The 15,862-nt window shown below is 31.6% G+C and overlaps 1 protein-coding gene across 1 annotated transcript; it reads left to right on the top strand.

Annotated features, from left to right (window-relative positions):
- The first annotated feature begins 6,635 nt into the window (after positions 1-6,635).
- LOC143043143 (uncharacterized) lies at positions 6,636-9,094 on the top strand. Its single transcript, XM_076215586.1, has 4 exons — positions 6,636-6,764; positions 7,719-7,863; positions 8,191-8,271; positions 8,923-9,094. Exons 1-4 carry the CDS (start codon positions 6,744-6,746, stop codon positions 9,051-9,053), a joined length of 378 nt encoding a protein of 125 aa, XP_076071701.1. The 5' UTR covers positions 6,636-6,743; the 3' UTR covers positions 9,054-9,094.
- Positions 9,095-15,862: the final 6,768 nt, after the last annotated feature.

Genomic DNA, 15,862 nt, shown 5'->3' on the forward strand with positions numbered 1-15,862 from the left:
TGTGTTACATATTTGTTTTTCGTTCATTTTTTATATAAATAAGGCCGTTAGTTTTCTTTGAATTGTTTATTGCTGACTATGCGGCATGGGCTTTGCTCATTGTTGAATGCCGTACGGTGACCTATAGTTGTTAATGTCTGTGTCATTTTGGTCTCTTGTGGACAGTTGTCTCACTGGCAATCATACCACATCTTCTTTTTTATACATAAAGATTGGTACCTCCTAAAAATAAATAAATAAAAACTAAATAACATACAAGACAAAAACAAAAAGATGGTCTTTATTCTTTTCGCCAAATTTTAATTATCATGACAGCAACCTGTTTGTTTTAGATGGTTTACTTAAAGCACATCTTTGCAAATCATGTTGACAGATACGATGCAAAATGTGTAACCCGTATCCCTTACCCGTTACAATTAAGCCGTATTCTTGAATATTATTATTAACTAAAAGCTAAGAGCCAAATAGGAATAAAATGTTTCGAATGACATTATTGTTAAAATCAAAATGATCTTTCAAACGAAGTTAACAAATCCATGCTGAAAGTTGATAAATCTTTACTTTTCTATATAAATTTTACGATTTTATCTAGCGTTAACGTTATACATAGACACCTTCGGGTTAATGTGGGAGGGGTGTATTTCAATACTCAATTGATAGGGGAGACGCTGGGGTTCCGGTACCCTACCCTTTTCGTATAATTAAGATTCTACAAATGCATATAACATTTAAAAATTTGCGTATGTAAAAGTGTGACTTTTTTCCATTTTGGTTTGGTTTCATGAGGTGTGTTGAAAAATTTACTACAAATGCAAAGAGACGAAGCCAAGGGAAAATTTGTGGACAGAAACACAGCAATGAACACCCAAACTTGTAGCTGTGAAAACAAATACCGAGCTTTTTATTTAACAAGTAATGGGATTTTTTTTAAAACTTATCATATATTTCTGATATTTTCTCCTACCTATTCACATAACAAATAGCAGACAAATGTGACATATTCCAGCCGCACGTCCTATAATCAAGGATATGTATATTAACTATACAAATCCTTGCTATAACCTAATATCCTAGTATATAGGAAGTCTAAGTTGAGATGACAATATGCTGAAAACATTTATGTTTTGATATATATTATTTGAAGGTGTTAAAAAAAGAAGTGTTCATCTCTGATTTCAGTACTCAAACCGAACAGTTATCCCCGTACCAATATCAGACAGGTACGATACTATTGGGTGATTATAAAGTGCGATACGACAGAGAAACGAATGAATAAACAGAAATAAACGAAACAAAATGAAAATTAATCAAAAATATAACAACATCGATGCGAAATATATATACAATATCCCGTTGAATTTCAAGTCTTAGGCTGGATTGTTCACGATTGAAACTAAGCAGCTGCGCCATGAGCGCATGATACGCCTTGTCTAGTGTGTGAAGTTTTATGCAATAATCATAAAAATTTGCTTGTTAAATAAAGAGCCCGGTAATTTTTTTGGCTGGGTGAAAATTACGTGTATATTGTATTCATTCATATACGAAAAGGATAGCGCACAAGAATCCTAGTGGCGCCCCCTTCTGTCGATAAATTCAGTCATCTTGAAAGCGATTCCATAAGGCCCAAAAAAAAAATTCCTTCATGGACTTCTTATCCCATTACAATCGATGTTGCGGATGAATTTCGCGGGGAATGTCGCCGCTATTTATAGATTTGTCTTATGGTGTGATAAAATGGTCTTATGATATGGTGAAATGGTATTATGGTATGATGAAATGGTCTTATAGTGTTATCAAATAGTCTACTGGTATATTAATGACACCTCGTGATATACGAACTGTTAGCTTGATATTATTAAAATATGTCTTATAAGATAGTTATATGACATAATAGTATGACAAAATTGTTCCATGTTGTATCGTGATGATTGTATAGTATACAAATTTATCGTTATAATATACTGTGGTTACAAAATAGTATGAACAAATTGCTTCATGTTATATTAAAATATCTTCATGTATAAAATGTATCTTTATGACATAGCAATATCACATAATAGTTAAATCACAAATCAGTATGAAAATGTAGCTCCATGTTATATCAAGATCATTGATGTCTTCATAGTATAAAAAGGTAGCTCAATGTTGTATCAAAGTGTCTTTATAGTATATAAATTTATCTTAGTGATATAGCAAATTGACAGAGTATAATAGGCAAATGTTGTTATAGTATAGAACATTTGCTTCATGATATATCTTTACATGTAATGATATGGTTATTGTTATCATAAGGCAGCTGTGGCGTTCCATAGTTAATCATATAAATAACATATTAAATGATTAATGATTTAAAATTTCATATTCTTCGTCTAGTAGCAAATGCCATTCTTTATTATATATTGATGAAACAGTTTCTTCGAGCTTTGTTCTGCCATATCCACACTCATTCAGCCATTGTACCTTCATATTATATTATGTGACGATATATCGGTTTCGTCGATGTACGTACTTGGTTTCCATAAAAACAAAGTTCTTGCATCTTCCTTCCCTTTGCTATACATAGTATTGTTGCACTGTCAATTGGCAGATTGTACCGTAAGACAGATAATTTAGGACACGTCCCTACCAGTTCCAACAGACCAACAGAAAGCCTTTGGAATTGTTCATCAAACTCAAACTCTCCATCGGCATCTGAATCGTCAAAGACAAATGAAAGATCAACCAGTGTTTTTGAATAGAACTTTGTAAAGTGCTTCAAAATATCTATTAGTTCTAGATCAGTTATGAAAAAGGTAAGTCCAATATTCCGTAAAGGCATTAAACATGGAAAGTCTTCTAGTACTACTGGCAACTGCTTAATTTTCAGATCAACAAGAAAAGTTGGACGTTATGTCAGTATCTTATTCCAAAACTGTTCATTCAAAGATTGATCGTTGGGAACTGTAGTGTCATCTGATTCATGATCTCCGTACAAAGCGAGTTCAGAGAGACTTCTATCTGCCATGTGTAGGAGACAATTAGCTGTTATGCATTCGCGTCTGATTGCCAACTTCTTCAAATTGTCAAATACGTTGAGGAACTTTATATAGTCAAATTGTCCATAGGGGCTTACCAAAAGAAAATCTATTCCTGAAATTTTATGCCCTACATGCTAATCGTGTATCATTGACAAAAGAGTTGAAAGACCCTTGTCATTATCTATCGAAGGCTTAAAAGACGATATATCAACAGAATTGAGAACTGGAGATTTTGCCAAAATTTTGCAAACGAATGAGGAGTAAGATTTCGTAAAACCTTTAGTTGGTTGTAAAATGTTGTTAAATGGGATATACCCAATTGCAAGATCATTTAGATTCCAACATGAACTAGATGTTGCTTCTAGTACATATAAAATATCTTCTAAATTTTCTTTATGAAAATATAGGTTTTCAATATGTCGCCCATATTTTACAATGCATGTTACAAATTTGTGTATACTACGCTGTATGTCGACCTTCGATTCAAGTTCACTATAGTCTAGTTCAATACATTTCCATACTTTTGTCGAATTGTAGAAATATTTCCATGCAGGTATAGCTAATGCTAAGTCGAACTTTTCTTCCCAGTTCAAAAAGTCCGTTATGTGAATTACTATAGTGGTTGGAAAATCCAGAGTCGTGACCATGTTCTGTTGTCACTAAAGAAAAAACAATACGTTATCATTATAAAAAGGTACTGTCATATTCATAGTCATTTGATTTACAATATTAGAAGACGATTTTCTTTATACTAGTTCACTATAACAAACAAATTGATAAATACATGTATCGAAACTTCTTGATCTTATTGTGTACGTTATTAATTATATTGCGATACCCTTAGAATAAATAAAAATGAACATAGGTAAAAAGCATCCAATTTTTGGTAAAAATTTTGCGTCGGTTGTGGATTTTTTTCAAAAGACATATACCAGATTCATAGAGCATGTGTGTTCCATCACGAACGAGGCGTTGTCTCAAGTACAAGCTTAGAATCGTCTACATTTTTCTTATCACATGTATATGTAAAAAAAGATGTGGAATGATTGCCAATGAGACAACTCTTCAAAAGAGACAAAACGAATAAAAAAAATACAACAATAGGTCACCGTACCGCCCTCAAAAATAAACAAAACCCATACCACATAGTTATCTATAAAAGGCACCGAAATGACAATGCGACACAGTTCAAACGAGAAAACTAACTAACTAAAAAATGACAGAAACACAAATATGATACACATTAACAAACGACAGCCATTGAATTACAGGCTCCTGCTCTTGGACAGGCACATCAATATAGAATGTGGTTGGGTTAAACATGTTGGCGCGATCCCAACTCTTCCCCTAATCTGGGACAGTTGTGTAACGGTACAAAATAAGAAAGAACTATAAAAATCAGTTGAAACAGGCTTACTAATCAGATGGATACAATTACAAATACTACACAGAGGTGACGTGGTAGGGTACTTGTATATCCAAACAACAAAAATACAATAAGGACAGATTTGAGAGTACTCGGCAGACAGCTAGTTTAAATCCACTTACAACTAATAAAGAAATATGTATCTCAGACTAAATTATCAATCAGTACACATCAAACATCCAATGTACTTAGTGTTAAGACGTCAGATAAAAACATGACCTTGTGCAATGCCAAGATACAGGTATGGATAGATTGTAGAATAAGGAAGATATATATGTATATAACAATAATATTAAGTTTGCTTTTAATTTACCATTTTGCCCATGCTTAACAATGCCTGATACAACTTGTTTACATACAACTTTTTATCATCCCAGTCGATTTCAAATTATTATCCAATTTTTGCACGAAATATGAAGACGATTTTGTTACTCAAATATTTAAAAGTTATAGGGGTATTCAATCTTTTATTAGATTATACTTACTGTAAGCAACCTGTCAGTCCTAATACTGTAAAGATAAAGATAAATTATAAATACCCTTCAAATCACATACAGGTAAGTCATATAGATACTGTTCAAACTCTGACCCCACTATGACATAAACTGATATTTATCATTTGAAATCATCGATAATATTGGACCTAGCCTTTCGAGCTAAGCAGGACTATGTGTAAAAGAGGGACAAAAGATCACAGAGCGACATGCAAACTCATAAATTGACAAAAAACGACATGGCTAAAAAAGAAAAAAAACCCAGACAAACAATAGATCACAAAATAAAAAGTTTCATGGACAATGTGTGTGTTTATGTGTAGTTCAGCAGTCTACCTAATGTTTATCAAATTGTACTCATGGGTAATTATTTTCGATAATGAAAGAAAAAATGCATTTTCTTGGATATTAGATTACTTTGTTTCAAAACTAGTATGCATACAATATTTTAATGGATATGCGAATCGATAAACATAAAATAACCTGGTATCTCTGTTTAAAGGACATGTTTATCAATCAAAGACTATCAATTCAATAGTATAGTTTAAAAATGTGGAAAGCTAACGGTCAAGTAAATATAAAATGGTGAAAGTTTGAATATTGTTTCTTTATTTTTGCACATTGTATAAAAATTTTAAAAACATTGGATGCTTGAAGTTGAACTTTAACAATGGTGAATTTTTAATTATTAGAACGAGCAATCAAAAACCACGGATATGGAATCTAATCACTCATTGGTGAACAACAAAACTGTACTGATCCAGTTAACTTTTATATTAGCAGGATATATAGGAATGCACCATAACTAAACGGTATCATAAAATTTTGAATCACAAAAAATGCTGAACTCCGTGGAAAATTCAAAACAGTAAGTCCCTTATCAAGCGTCTGAATCAAACGCTCAAACACATCAAACGAAATGATAACAAATTTGTGTGTGGAAAATATATTTGTGTAGCGCCTGTGTCAGTAATACGAAATACCTAAGATATATGCACATATCAATCGGTTGTATATTATTCATTGAATAAAAAGAGGATTACTTATTTTGGGTTTAGTAAAGAAACACGTAAAATCAAAAGTTGGTTAAATTATACCCGACAGAATTCTCTCATTTAGTTGGCATGTACAAAGATTGGGCCGGGCAATGAATCACAGCTTTGAGTGAGGAAGATACATTCCTTAATTTTAAATGATTTCAAAAGTTGTGTAGGATCTTGGGCCAGAATTAACTAAGGGCGTAATAGTTTTTAGGTGTTTACTGCTACAGCACCAGACACGCGCCCTAGGGTACAGGAAGTAAAACAAACGCTTGGATTCACAGTTCACTTACAATTTAGCTTACGTGCCATCAGTTTTATTTTTTACTTCTGTATCTATATATAGAATGAAATACGCCCTGAGAGGTCTACACATTAAATAGTTTAGCTCAACTTAACAATAAAGTACAACTTGTAGCTCAATGTCTAATACGTAATTATATAATATACTGTAATTTTCAACTACATGACTCCATGATAAAAATACTACATTAAATCAATACTGGAAGAACAAGTATTATCAAAAAGTACACTCTGTGGCATCGAATATACGTAGTAAAATGAAAAAAAAGTAATGTTTAACTACATGGTTCCATGCAAAACAACTACATTAAATCAATAATGCAATAACAAATATCATCTGTCGCACATAACATATGTCGTTTAATAAAAAAATTGTTTAGGATACTTTTGTAAAGTTTGTTTCCTGACAATAAGGAGTGGAAGAAATTGTTGAATATAAGGATATTATTCGAATTCTACAACAATGAAAATTTTGATCATACTGGTGAGAATGCTGTTATTTCTGTCTATTTATCTTTATAGTACAACTTGGAAATTTTGTCAATACCCCCACTAACGGGGAAATATGTTTTTAAACTGCGCATATATTTTGAATTATTTTTTGATTATTTGTGTATTAGAATATATTATATACCACTTGCATAAAATAACGTTCAAGCTTTATTTTTAAGACATTTAAGTTTGATCTATTGACTGTGAAAACAAATTGCACAATGCTGCAAACTAAATGAAACTAATGTATATAGTGCAAATCATGCAGTGTAAACAAGAGGGTTCGAGAAAAGCGATTTGTCGACAATCCTTTCTTCTACCTTAGGGTTACTGATTTGTAATTCTATTTTGATTAAAAGTTACGACTATAAACTATTTCGAACGCAGTATGTTCAAATTAATTTTTATCAACGGGGAATGATAAATCAGCATACCGAACACAAATTTTGAAAAAAATAAAATTTAAACTGAACTAATGTTAAAAATGTTTGTTACATTACCGAAATCATATTAGAAACTGTTTTCAATAACCATATCAAAATCTGTTACGAGAAAGTAATTTGTTTTTTTCTCATCAAAAGATAAAAACTGTAAATTTCAACAAGCATTATTTTGATAAGATATTATTCTTTAATGTCAACTTATTTTTAGGGTGACCCACAGCGTTCATCGTTATTTTTGCGCCTGAATTGTAAACAACGCGTCAAATGTTAAAACCTTTTTATTTATAAATATTTATGCTGCACTCCACCGTTTTGGTAACTGATCTGTCTCTTGCTTTGGAAGACTTAAGATACTTTTCCCTAAAAGTAACATGAGTTTTCTTGTTTCAAAGTAGCACTGACATGAAATGGCACTTGATTTGGTTTTTATTGTCTGTAATGAATGTTTAACAGGTCATATATAATGTTCATATTATTTTTATAATGAACCCTAATCTTTGTAGAGTGCAGTATGTTTTGTGTTGTGTACTAGTTTTCGGTTAAAAAGAAGTACACAATGTACCTACTCTTATCAGTGTACCTCACCAACACCCTGCTGTAGAGATGCTAACGGTGAATTACTAACTACCGAGGAAGATGGTGGACTTGGTATGTTATAATGAATGTGCATTTCAATAATTGTAAATTTGGAAACTCCAAAAGTCGAATATTTTTACTGAGTTGAAAACAAAAGTCAGAATAAAAGATAAATCGGTTATTATATATAAAAGTAGGATATCTATCATCATTTAGTACTCTTAAACAAAACCCTTGTCGGACGTTTTTGATTACATTTAGTTTATCGTGTTACATCAAAATGAAACTTTTCGAATGAGTATAACATGATTGTCACTTTAAACGCCATGTTTATATGTGTTATATACTATACTGATGTAACTAATTGATAAAAATTATCATTTTTTTTACCATCTGTAGGTGTACCACTCAGAGGAACTTGCTCAAGTGTAATTGGAAAGGAGGGGGATATTTGCGATTCATCTTGTGGTTGCAATTTAGGTTAGTTCTGTTTTAATATACATGTACATGCAGTAACTATTAAAATGCATGCAAAAAAATTATCTTTCTATTCGTGTTGTTAAATACTTTTGCATTGATCAAACTAGATTTTAAATTGGTTTATTGCGAGAATAAATTATAACAAAAGAGGATACAAGGATTTCAACGAAAAAAAAATAGGACTCGCTTAAGGTAATACGCTTTGTACATTTGTAAGTCTTATATTAGTTTTATCAGAAGAGATTTTGATGCAAAACAGTAAATGTGGTATGGTAACCAACGAGACAACTCTCTACAAGAGACCAGATGACACAGAAATTAACAACTATAGGTCACTGTACGGCATTCAACAATGAGCAAAACTAATACCGCGTTGCCAGCTATAAAAGGTCCCGAAATGACAATATAAAACAATTCAAACGACAAAATAACAAATCATGTACATGTTTCTAATAATGATAAAACAATGAAAAATATTTTTTTTTTATAGAAAATGTTAATCATATGACATTAATGATAATTTAGTCATTTACTCATACAGACAATCAATCCTCTGCGGTAATATAATTTTTTATTTGACACTCAGCCGTTAGTACATTCGGAATAATATAAACATTCTATGGAATGCTAATTGCAACAATTATTTAACAGGTTTGACATGTTATCGGCCGATGAGTGGAGCATGCTGTCTTCCACGAAAATGTTATGATTCCAAGTGGGTTTTACAACAAATTCTCTTCTGGAGAAATTGTCATCCACCAAAATGTTATTTTCCTGCGTAAAATATGTTGAACAACAACGAAATAAAATATAAGATTTTGTTTTTTATTGTCTGCTTCATGTAACAAATGGCAAAGACAACATTCATTATGTTGTTGTGATAATGGACTACATTATATGAGTACTGCTCACAAGGAAGCTATTAAACTAAGAGTTCCAAATGGTGAAGTTGAAATAATCCCTTCGTAAATTTTACGGACGCCATCACGAGTTGGTTGACCGTTATGGAATAACCGTTTCACAAATGATATCGGATATGTTCCTTACGTCGTAACTGCAATCCCCTTCCCTTTCATGAATGTGACCTACCGAATTAGACTATTTACCGAATTTGTAATCACATAAGCAACACGACGGGTGCCACATGTGGAGCAGGATCTGCTTACCCTTCCGGAGCACCTGAGATCACCCCTAGTTTTTTGTGGGGTTCGTGTTGTTTATTCTTTAGTTTTCTATGTTGTGTCATGTGTACTATTGTTTTTCTGTTTGTCTTTTTCATTTTTAGCCATGGCGTTGTCAGTTTGTTTTAGATTTATGAGTTTGACTGTCCCTTTGGTATCTTTCGTCCCTCTTTTATATCTGTTGATGCAGAAAATATGCCGAAACAAAAATGTTCGAAATGTCATCATTCCGAGGTGTTCATTTATATTTAAAAAAAACTACTTCTCCTGGGATTTATTTGGGTAAGATTCTATATAATTTAAAAATTTGAAGCTCGAATGTCCCTTAAAAAAAGTAATTCGCACATGTGAATATGTTTATGCAGAAAAAAATCACGAACAAAAAAAAGGCAGAACTGTTGTAGTGTTTGGACTACTTAACTGACGCGAAAGATATCAAAGAAACATCCAAACGCATACATCGAAAATAAACTTACAACGCCATGGCGTAAAAGAAAAAAAAAAGACATCAGACAAACAATCTATACAACTAAATCTAAATATCGTTTTTTGTTCACCTAATAAACGTATCACCGAAGAAAGCCACACGTCAAACTTATAAAAGTGTAAATATATATACTTGATAGGGTATACTGGCAATTTTACACTTTTATATCGATAACTGTTTCAAACAATAAGCAATTAGACAAATTACTAAGTTCTGGAACAATCCGATGCGATTTAGTCATTTCATTATGTGACATGTTACCTATTACATTTTCTGAACGTTCTGCATCTGTCAGGTGCACCACAAAACGATGTATTTGGGATTTGTTGGGGATTCATTTATTTTCGTGGGTACCAATTTTCGTGGATTATATTAAACTTGCATGTACTTGGACATTTAATTTCGTGGTTTTGCCGAAGATGCATACGTTATAAAAATTTGTTATTCGTTGGATAATTAATTTCGTGATTCTTCTGTACCAACGAAATTGACGAAAATTGTTAACTAATGAATAATAATGAATCCACATTACACGGGTCATATTCACAGGGTTGACACTTCTAAATTCAATCATTACCACATTGTTTCCTATTGTAGTATTCTAATTAACATGCATTTATAAAATGACAATACGAATACTAACAATCAACACTTAAAATAAGGCGTAGGTACAGTTTCCAGTTTGTTAGCCGACATGACGTATATACGGCGAATCAAAGAAAAACTTATATAGTACAATAACTCGACATTCCAGGCCCTTTTGTTTTCCAAATGATAAATATTACCAATAATTAAAAGGTTCCAGGTCGACGGTTCAAACAGAAAGATTTTGAAAGTAGTGAAACTGTGCATCTTATAAATCAGCATGACATTATCATATGACAATACCAGTACTAAAAATCCAGGATAAAATAAGGCTTACACATAATTAGACACTTTACTTCAATTACGGCATGACCCGAGATATCGAGGGTGTGTTCTAGTAATACACAAAACAAAACATAGAAAACTAAAAATTTAGCAATTAAAACTCAACCTAAAACTTGGGATGATCCCAGATGTTACGAACTTGTAGGCGATTTCTTTTTAGCTGACACTGTCGTATTGTCCATGTAAGTACACAACCGGTAATACGTCTAATTTTGATGATCAAATATGGAAAAAGCGGCAGATTGTATACGTAGAAACTACATTTGAAACATATTCGCTATCATCTTTGAAACGTATATTCCATAACAATCAATCAACTCGTGATGGTGTCGGTAAAGTTTTAGAAGAGAAGATTTCCATTTTATCACTCGTACAACTGTACAACTAAAAGCTCAAAAACATCAAACGAATGGAAAACAGTCATGTCCCTGACTAGAAAAAGGCATTTCCTGATGTAGAAAACGGTTGATTAAACCTGGTTTTATAGCTAATTAAGGATATGGCGTCCTAGTGAGCAACAACCTTCTTACAAGGATTGTTGCTACATTGAAATAGGACAGTTCAGATTTAAGATTTTACTTCAGGTATTATTTTACCTTGAAGATTACTTCTTTTTTTTTCTTGATCTTCTTTTTTTTTATCTTTCTTTTATCTTTTTTTTTTTTTTATCTCATACGATTGTCCACTATTGGAAATGATTGCACCGGTACCAATACGTCAAATGATACAACGAATGATGTGTTGACGTTGTTAGTGCTTTTGATAAGCAGGTGGAATAGTGTAAAGATATTTGATTTAGAAGACCCATGCATACTAGCATCACTGATAAGTGTTTGTAGACGATGAAGATGTAATGCGTTCACAATTTTACTCCTGGTGTATATGTGATGAGTTTATTCGTTAGATGTTTTGTCTGTTTTCTATAGATCTGATGAGTTGTGTACTTATCAACAGATTTTTTTATAGTTATTTCAATGTACTGTTATTCCACTGTCTCATGTTAAAAGAGGGAGCGCCTTCAAAGAAAGCGTGTTTAATCCTATCACACTCTAAAATGCCTATCCCAAGTCGGGAGCTTGTAATTCAGGGATAGCTTCTAGTTCATGTCTGTTATATTTATTTTTTGTTAACTGTTGTATTCTAAGTTTAGTCGTTAATTAAACTGTTTTATATATTTTTCTGTAGGTGAATTTGACAGTCGACTTTATGTATAAAACACTAGTCCGTGTTCCCATTGCTTTCTATGTGAGCTTCAAATATTAATGTCTTCTTCGTTAAAAGTTTAAAAGAATTGGCAGTCATTTCATTTTAAAAACTATATCCTATCCTGACTGATGCTGAGAATGTAAACATATTTTAATTGCATATTAAAGCGTTCTGGTTTTCGGAAGTATGATAGTAGAAAAACAGATAAATCTGATCTGAACAACAGGGTAAACATGCCCGCCTATTGTTAATTTATATACCTTTTTTTTCAAAAGTGACTTTTTAAAAGACTTTTACAGTGACCCGTAGTCTCCAAGCCTTTCAATTGACACCAAAACTACCTAAATAATTCATCTATCGCCAAAGATACAGCTATGTTTCGGAACAATTTTGTGTAAAATATGTACTGCTTTCTTTTATGTTCTTTGCTTTAAAATGATAACACCTACGTCATTGGAAGTTTGTTGGAAAATCACGAAGCACTCATCAGTTGTATGCCAAAAAAATGCAATAAAAAATAGATGGGAGGGACCGACGGATGAACGGGTAAAAGTTAAGGAGTATTCATGAATCATCAGTTGTATACAAAATGTTTCTAAACAATGGAGTAATTTCTTGAAGGTTAAAATATACAATATTTTTTTAATTCAGAGCAAAAACAGGAAATTGTGAACTTGATTTATTGAAAATGGTTGTTCTTTTGAATAAGTTGTCTGATATCTTAGAAATCATATAAAATAGATAGAATAAAAAAAATTTGTTCAGATTGTCAAATCTACCTTTTGAATATCTTTTTCATGCATCACAATGTTGCGGTTTTATATAAAATAAAATCTTGAATTTTAAATCTAGTTACTGAATGTGCTTAATTTCCATTTTTTTAGAAAAATATAAATACAAGCTGTGACATTTGTAAGATTTCAATACTTAAGTTTGCTATAAAACCCATATTTGAATATTAAAGCATACTTACAAAAACATAGCTGATTAGTAGACTTATACGATGTAGTTTTATGATACAAATATATCCGTTACTGGAACAAACAGCCCAACCAACAGTTCAGAAGCTATCACAATAAATAACCTACAATCATGAAGATTACAAGTATGTGTTTTGTGAATAATCCGGTTATCAAAACACCCACTCAGTTTAGTAAAATATGATTAGAAAAAGAAAGAGTGTATGAACTTCATTTGAAGATAAGAATATAAGCAAGATGAAGTATTTCATTATACTTGTAAGTATATTTTACTCTGGTTGTGCAACTCCAGAACACCACGAAAAATATACAGACCAATCTTTTGGGAACATTTTGGACCAGGTGTTCGTTTTCATATTAAACTTTTGATATAAAATTTTGATTTAAATTATGATGTATTTTTTAGCACAAGTGTTGCACCATTTTGTTTAAAGAAAAAAGGTTTTTTAGAAAGACATGCTAATTTAACGTATTACATTGATCATTTAGCATTTGAATATGAGATGAATTCGATGCCTGGTATGACATTTTGACTGTGAACAATAAAATTGATGGATGCTTAAAATCTTATGATTCCAAGCTAGACTCTAAATTTCTTAACATTTTATTACATTTATCAACGGATATGTAAAGACAAGTAAATTACTATTCATGTCAGTTCCTTAGCAGCGACTACTGAGGTGATGGCATCGTCAATGAGTTCCCAGATATGCACCATATAGGATGATTATTTAATAAAATTTTACATTTTTGAAATACAAAGGATATGATTCCCCAGGAATTGACAACTTTGGTTGCAATTGTATAGTTACTCATGGAAGTAAAACCTTCGGGTTATTTGTCGTCGAATTATATGAAGTTACATGTGAACAGATCATGTTATAATTTTTGCTACAACTAGAGAACCATACTAATATTTAAGATATTCATTGTAATTGGCAACACAGATATTTCAAAATGATCAAGCTAATATATATGGCCTTGTTACATATATGACATTCAAAGAGATGAGTTTACTTTACCTTATAAGCAGGAACAAGCTGTTGCGGAAAACAAAATATGAAACTCAAGCGATGGAGTATCGTTCAAGTTAAACATAAGTTAAATAAGATAAATACAAAGAAGTGTATTTACATTATAGATTAAATATAAATACTGTACTATAAAATTAGCGGTATATACAGACATAATTCCCCAGATCAATATAATATGAGGCAGGCATTACCTGTGAAAATGGACGAAGTCTGTATGAATATTTTTTAAAATTTTAATTCAAACTTTTTAATTTCAAAATGGCTAAAAAAAAAAAACGGAAATGCCGTAACGTTTCCGATTTTGGTTCTGTTGTTAGGGCTTTTAGTTGTGACGTTATTTATGTTATAACGTCAAATTCAATGTAAACAAAGACACGCTATCATCAGGTAATGTTTTTTTTTATATCAAAGAATTATTAGAAATGAAATTGGTATTGTGTTCCTTCTAATATTTTACTAGACTGATAAATATATATATTACTCGAAGTCTCCTGGCAAAGAGACCGGAAACAGGAAGTAGATTTCTGTGCAAATGCGGTAATTTAAAAATGTCTGAAAACAAAAAAAAGTTAACAATTTTGAGTCCATTAGTAGAATGGAAATTTCGGGAAATTTTGCAGATTTTTTTTTAATTATTTTTTTATTGATTATTCTACCGTAATAGGGGACTTCGTCCCCATATAATTTTTGTTTTCTTACAACATAAAAATGTTGTCATTAAATTTAGCAATGATCGGCTAACGGCAATGGTTAAAAAATATATCTTCATTGTTGATACTAACTGCGTCATTTAATGTTATTGTAGAGTGTATTTGGAATTGTTTGGTGTACCGATTATCATTTAAGATTGCAAAGAAGTACAACATGTACCAAATATGACTGTACTTCAACAGCACCTTGCTGTAGGGATGCTAACAATCGTACAATTACTGCAGACCAGCAAAACACTATGGTATGTTATTGCTTTACTGTTACTGAAGAATGGTTAGACTATCTGAAACAAATATCTGTTAAAAAGTCAGATTTTCCAATTATGACCAGGTACATTTGTTCCGCACAGTTTGTATGATAAATTAACGAGAGTAAATTTGAATACTGGAAGTCTGAAAACGCAAATTATTATTGACATTTGTAATTAGGAAAAAGTACCAAACATTTTTAAAAGTTTTTTTTTTGGTCTTATGGTTAAACAATATATCAAGTCTTCAATAGGGTAAGTATCAAAAGGTAGGATCAAGCAAGACATGTGCAGTTTTTGTTTAAGTCAGTTATTCAAAGGCTCACACATACCATCTCATATTTTATCATGTTTAACAAATTGGCTTATCAAGTTTCTTTCATTTTTCTTTAAAAAACAAATTTTCCGGTGTTACTGCATTTTTCTTTAAACATTTAAGACAATAGCTTTAACAACATACAATCATACACAGTAAAACAAAACGAATCTTCTAACTGTCGTATAGCAGTGGCACATACCTTAAACATACATTATTGATGTTTTCTTTGGAGTCCTCAATATATTTGAATTGATTCGAACCATTTATCTTATTTTGAATGCCATATGTTATATCAAATCTACGTGCATTAGAGATCTGCTAATCCTGCCAGAGACACTGCGTTTTGTTTTAGTTTGGTTGGTTGTTTAGTATTTGTTTGTATTTTGTACGATTTTGTTATTCTCACTTCGACTCTTCAGTTTTGATTTTCACATATGTACCTTCCGTTTCTTTTGATTACTTTCTTATGATAAGAATGATTCCTTTTTTTTTATCA

The sequence above is a fragment of the Mytilus galloprovincialis genome, chromosome 8 (assembly GCF_965363235.1).
Source record: "Mytilus galloprovincialis chromosome 8, xbMytGall1.hap1.1, whole genome shotgun sequence".
Lineage (NCBI taxonomy): Eukaryota > Metazoa > Mollusca > Bivalvia > Mytilida > Mytilidae > Mytilus > Mytilus galloprovincialis.